General features: G+C 35.6%; 1 protein-coding gene across 1 annotated transcript in view; it reads left to right on the forward strand.

Annotated features, from left to right (window-relative positions):
* The window catches only part of ADAM9 (ADAM metallopeptidase domain 9), a 156911-nt gene that overhangs the window by 134854 nt on the left and 15466 nt on the right, over positions 1–6591 (forward strand). The window contains exons 19-20 of the mRNA XM_025885930.2: positions 557–698; positions 2157–2244. Coding sequence (XP_025741715.2) covers positions 557–698; positions 2157–2244 — 230 coding nt within the window. The remainder of the gene's footprint in view (positions 1–556; positions 699–2156; positions 2245–6591) is intronic.

Raw genomic sequence — 6591 nt, forward strand, 5'->3', positions numbered from 1 at the left:
TTATTCTGTACATATACCTGCACCAGTATGATATCCCATAGGTACAAAGTTCTTTATTATCACATTGTTTTAGAATAACAAAAGATTGGAAAAATAAAAGTATTGGTAGGGTATTGGTTAAATAAACTATAGGACGTCCTTGTAATGGAGTTTTGTATACTTGTGTAGAAAATGAGGGGGTGCTCTATGTATGGTTTAGGAAGATGTATAGATAAGTGAAAAAAATGATGTGCTAAATAGTGCTTATGATATGCTAACTTGTGTATAAGAAAAGGTTGGCAATAAAAGTGTACTTTATTTTTTGTTTTTATTTGCATGAAGAAATAGTATAAGATTGTATAAGAAACTAATGAAAGTGGTTGTCTAATGGGAAGGCAAAAATGAGGTAGGCAGGGCTGAGGTATGAGCAAGACTTCTCAACTTATTCAATTTCTGTCAGCTTGACTTTTGAACAATGTGAAAATTAACGTAAAACATTTATAATCACCTACTATGTTTTAGTTAATATGCATTAACTTCTAATTTAATGATCATTAATATAAATTTTTTTCTCTAGAAAAGAATACTGCATTGAGAGATGGACTTCTGGTATTCTTTTTTGCAATTGTTCCACTTATTGTACTTGCTGCTTTTGTCTTCATCAAGAGAGATCAACTGTGGAAAAGCTACTTCCGCAAGAAGAGATCACAAACATATGAGTACTTAGATTTTTTTCTTTTAAATTCATATTAAATAATTTAAAGTAATTATTAATGATGATAGTCATATCATAGGGGTTGGTTTAAAAATAGGGTTCTAAGAGTTAGCTGGGATCAAAGGCCAGTGGTGACTCAGCCACCTCTAACAATGGTGAGGGAAAGGATTATAAGCTACTGAAAATAGCCCTAAGGTTCATCTTGTTTGACATTGATTTCTGGTACTGGGGTAAATATAATTTTGGGCTACAATTTTTTAATTGCGCTTCTTAGTTCGAGATTAAAATATGAGATAAAGATAAAAAACGTAAATGTCAAAAAATTGTCTTCCATGTCTGTTTGAAGTATCAGTTTCAGAGAATGTTTCAAATATTGAAAGCATATTTTGTGAATTACAAGTTTTTAAGAAATAAGTTTTGGTGGAAGGAAGGGCTGTCAAAATTCAGACACTTGACATTTCTGGTCTGTGTTTTGGACTCTTGTACGACTGTCTCTCAACTATCACTTCTAACATGTTGGCATTAGAATACAACATATATTAGCATAGCCTTGTAATCAGATCCTAAGTTCAAGTTTCAGTTTGCCATTTGCTAGAGTTATGAACTGGAATAATAAATAGAACTCTTTGAGCTTTGGTTTACTTCCTCTGAAATAGGAATAATATTACCTGTCTCTTAGGGTTGATGTGAAGATTAAATGGGACATATTAACAAATAAAATCCATAGCACATTGCTGGCACATTGTAATTACTTAAAAACTCATTTTTATTATGATGAAAAACTAGTTTATTATGATAGTGATTTCTTACTTAGTATATAATATTTTGCTAGGGGATCCTGATGTTAGCTTTACTTTTTAACATATTCTAAAACAGAGTTATCTTCCTATTCTTTCTTTCTCTTACTTCCTATCATACTCAAACCAACCAATCCATAGATAATTCTCCAGTCTGCCTCTCTGAAATTTTAGTTCCATACCCATAGTTCTCTCCTATACATGTCTACTGAGCTGACATGCTGTCACCTCAGCATGTCTAAAATTTAGTTGCCATCTTTCCATCCAGCTTCTTTGCTCCTCTTGGGCTTCCTAATTTTTAGAATGACTACTTCATGTTTTGTGTATTCAGCCTTAGAATATTTATTTACTCTTTGATTTGAGGAAGACCTGAGGAGAAAAGTTTGGAAACAAACACTGGCCTAATTGGCCAAATTTTATGGTTCCTTAGAATTTCAGGTTATTTAATTGTAAAATGGGGTTAATGAAACTTTCTAGTACTGTAAAGATGAAAAATGTGTGAAGGCTGTTAAAAATGCCATAAAGATTTTAGCTGTTATTGTGACCATCATTACCACCACTATGAACATCATTATTTTATATCTCAGAAAATGCAATGCATGTGTAACATGTCATGTAGCAACGATCTAATCTTACCTTAGCTCAAAAGTAATCGTCTCTTTCAGATCAGATGGCAAAAACCAAGCAAAAGCTTCTAGACAGCCAGTGAGTGTTCCTCGACATGCTTCTTCAGTGACTCCTCCCAGAGAAGTTGTAAGTTTAAAACAAAAAACTTTTTATTATATTATGGTATCACATTGCTAAAAATTTCAAAAATAATTGTTACATGGATATAGAAATAAGCATAGATGATTTCTTAAGAATTTAAGAGTGTGAAAACAATACGAGTAGGGTCCCTGGCTCAGAAGAGTCGGGAGAAAATATCTAGACATTAAGAAGACTTTGCCCTGAAACCAAGATTGGGAAATGACATGGGATCTCTGCTGTCACTACTTTTTTCTATGTCTGCTCTCTTTCTGTTTTCAATGCCTGGCTTCCCTAGGGTGTGCGGCCAAAGACCTGGCGCTGAGCTCCTGGAACAGGCCTAATTGTCTCAGCAATGGGACTAGTAATCACTGTTCCTTTGAGTGTATTAGGGAGTACTGGGATAATAATATCCTTTTTTTCTTTTTCTGTATGCATGTATCCCTAAGAAATAATAATATTACTTTAGATGTTTTTAAACTTTATAAATGTTTTGTTTGCTATTTCATGCATCTATCTGCAAACTGCTTTTTCCTTTAACATTGTTTTGTGCTTTAGCCCTCTTAATATCTGTAGCCCTCATTCATTCGTTTTCACTTTTGATGTTACGTTACTTAAATACCACGCCATTTTAAAATCCATTTTTCTATTAGCTGATTCCAATTTTTTATAACTACGAACAAGGCTGAGATGAACAGTTTATATATATCTTCTCATGCACATGTGTGAGTTCTAGGACTGCATCGTCTAATACAGTAGTTACTATCACATGTGGCTATTTAAATTTCATTTTAAATTAAATGAAATTAAGAATTCCATTCCTCATTCACATTTTAAATGCTCAGTAAATCACATGTGGCCACTGACTACCGTATTGAAAAGCATAGATAGAGAATATTTCCATCAATGCAGAAAATTTTATTAGAGAGCACTGATCTAGGGGCAGGTAGGAATTAAAATGCTGGGCTGAAAGATATGTAACTATTTATTGGAAATTGCCAAATTCATTTCCAAAGAGGTTACACCATTGGGTGATTGTATCATCAATGGTATATGTGCATTCCTGTTGATCTACATCCTTGTAAACACTTGATATTGTCAGACTTTTAAAGTCTTTCCAATTATGTGGAGTTAAAGTCATTAGATATCCTTCCTCATGTTTTATTACAGATGAGTATGTATGTGTGTGTGTGTATATATATATATATATATAATCTCCCTGTTCTCCCTTTTCCTTTTTAAAAAAGAAACAAAAAATTGTTATGCTATTTCCCCCCTTAAACATATATGTTGGAGAATTTTCCATAACACTACATATGCAGGGTGCTCACACATACAAGTTAGAAATTACATATGTGTTCTTCATCCTTGATATATTTTTTCCTTTTTTAATTGTGTAAAATAAATATATCCTAAAATTTGCCATTTTAACCATTTTTGAATATACAATTCAGTGACATTAATTATATTCACAATATTGTGCAATTATCACCACTATTCCTGAAACCTTTTCATCAGAAACTCTATACCCAAAGCAATAACTCCCATTTCCCACCCCCCCTTACTCCTATCAACCACTATTCTACTTTTTTTTATTGAGATGTAATTGACATACATTTATTAGTTTTGGGTGTTCAACATAATGATTCAATATTTGTATATATTGTGAAATGATCGATCACCACAAAAAGTCTAGTTAATATCCATTAGCCCACATAATTTTACTATCCTTGTGATGAGAACTTTTGAGATCTATTCTCTTAGCAATTTTTAAATATACAGTACAATATTATTAACTATAGTCACCATGCTGTGTACATTACATTTCCATGACTTACTTATTTTGTAACTGGAAGTTTGTACCTTTTGACCCCCTTCACCCAATGTCACCCCATCCCCCACTCCCACCTCTGGCAACCACCAATCTGTTCTCTGTATGTATGAGTTATTTTTTTTTTTTAAGATTCTACATATAAGCGAGGTCATATAGTATTTGTCTTTCTGTCTGACTTACTTCACTAGTATATTGCCCTCAAGGTTGATCCATGTTGTTGAAAATGGCAAGATTTCCGTCTTTTTTATGGCTGAATAGTATTTTATTATATATATACACAGCACATTCTCTTTATCCATTCGTCCATCAGCAGAGACTTAGGTTGCTTCTATGTCTTGGCTATTGTAAATAATGTAGCAGTGAACATGGAGGTGCAGATATCTTTTGGAGTTAGTGTTTTTGTTTTCTTTGGATAAATACCCAGAAGTGGAATTAGTAGATTGTACGGTGTTTCTATTTTTTAGTCAGATTGTTACTTTGTTATTGAGTTGTATGAGTTCTTTATATATTTTATTTTTTTTTAATTTTTTATTGTTATGTTAATCACCATATATTACATCATTAGTTTTTGATGCAGTGTTCCATGATTCATTGTTTGTTCATAACACCCAGTGCACCATGCAAAACGTGCCCTCCTCAATACCCATCACCAGGCTAACCCATCCCCCCCCCCCCCTACCCTCTAGAACCCTCAGTTTGTTTTTCAGAGTCCATCATCTCTCATGGTTCGTCTCCCCCTCTGACATACTCCCCTTTTCTTCCTCTCCTGTTATCTTCTTCTTTTCCTTTTTTCTTAAAATATGTTGCGTTATTTGTTTCAGAAGTACAGATCTGTGATTCAACAGTCTTGCACAATTCACAGCGCTCACCGTAGCACATACCCTCCCCAATGTCTATCACCCAGCCATCCCATCCCTCCCACCCCCAACCACTCCAGTAACACTCAGTTTGTTTCCTGAGATTAAGAATTCCTCATATCAGTGAGGTCATGTGATACATGTCTTTCTCTGATTGACTTATTTCACTCAGCATAACACCCTCCAGTTCCATCCACGTCGTTGCAAATGGCAAGATCTCATTCCTTTGATGGCTGCATAATATTCCATTGTGTATATATACCACATCTTCTTTATCCATTCATCTGTCGATGGGCATCTTGGCTCTTTCCACAGTTTGGCTATTGTGGACATTGCTGCTATAAACATTGGGGTACATGTACCCCTTCGGGTCCCTACATTTGTATCTTTGTGGTAAATACCCAGTAGTGCAATTGCTGGATCGAACGGTAGCTCTAATTTCAACTGTTTGAGGAACCTCCATACTGTTTTCCAGAGGGGTTGCACCAGCTTGCACTCCCACCAACAGTGTAGGAGGGTTCCCCTTCCTCCACATCCCCGCCAACATCTGTCGTTCCCTGACTTGTTAATTTTAGCCATTCTGACGGGTGTGAGGTGGTATCTCATTGAGGTTTTGATTTGGATTTCCCTGATGCCGAGTGATGTGGAGCACTTTTTCATGTGTCTGTTGGCCATTTGGATGTCTTCTTTGGAGAAATGTCTGTTCATGTCTTCTGCCCATTTCTTGATTGGATTATTTGTTCTTTGGGTGTTGAGTTTGATAAGTTCTTTATAGATTTTGGATACTAGCCCTTTATCGGATATGTCGTTTGCAAATATTTTCTCCCATTCTGTCGGTTGTCTTTTGGTTTTGTGGACTGTTTCTTTTGCTGTGCAAAAGCTTTTTATCTTGATGAAATCCCAATAGTTCATTTTTGCCCGGGCTTCCCGTGCCTTTGGCGATGTTTCTAGGAAGAAGTTGCTGCGGCTAAGGTCGAAAAGGTTGCTACCTGTGTTCTCCTTTAGGATTTGGATGGACTCCTGTCTCACGTTTAGGTCTTTCAACCATTTGGAGTCTGTTCTTGTGTGTGGTGTAAGGAAATGGTCCAGTTTCATTCTTCTGCATGTGGCTGTCCAATTTTCCCAACACCATTTGTTGAAGAGACTGTCTTTTTGCCATTGGACATTCTTTCCTGCTTTGTCAAAGATAAGTTGACCATAGAGTTGAGGGTCCATTTCTGGGCTCTCGATTCTGTTCCATTGATCTATGCGTCTGTTTTTGTGCCAGTACCATACTGTCTTGATGATGACAGCTTTGTAATAGAGCTGGAAGTCCGGAATTGTGATGCCGCCAGCTTTGCTTTTCTTTTTCAGTATTCCTCTGGCTATTCGGGGTCTCTTCTGGTTCCATACAAATTTTAGGATTATTTGTTCCATTTCTTTGAAAAAAGTGGATGGTATTTTGATGGGGATTGCATTGAATGTGTAGATTGCTCTAGGTAGCATTGACATCTTCACAATGTTGATTCTCCCAATCCATGAGCATGGAACGTTTTTCCATTTCTTTGTGTCTTCTTCAATTTCTTTCATGAGTATTTTATAGTTTTCTGAGTACAGATCCTTTGCCTCTTTGGTTAGATTTATTCCTAGGTATCTAATGGTTTTGGGTGCAATTGTAAATGGGAT

Source organism: Callorhinus ursinus, unplaced genomic scaffold (genome assembly GCF_003265705.2).
Source record: "Callorhinus ursinus isolate GAN/ISIS: 27379988/994484 unplaced genomic scaffold, GSC_fseal_2.0 scaffold17, whole genome shotgun sequence".
NCBI lineage: Eukaryota > Metazoa > Chordata > Mammalia > Carnivora > Otariidae > Callorhinus > Callorhinus ursinus.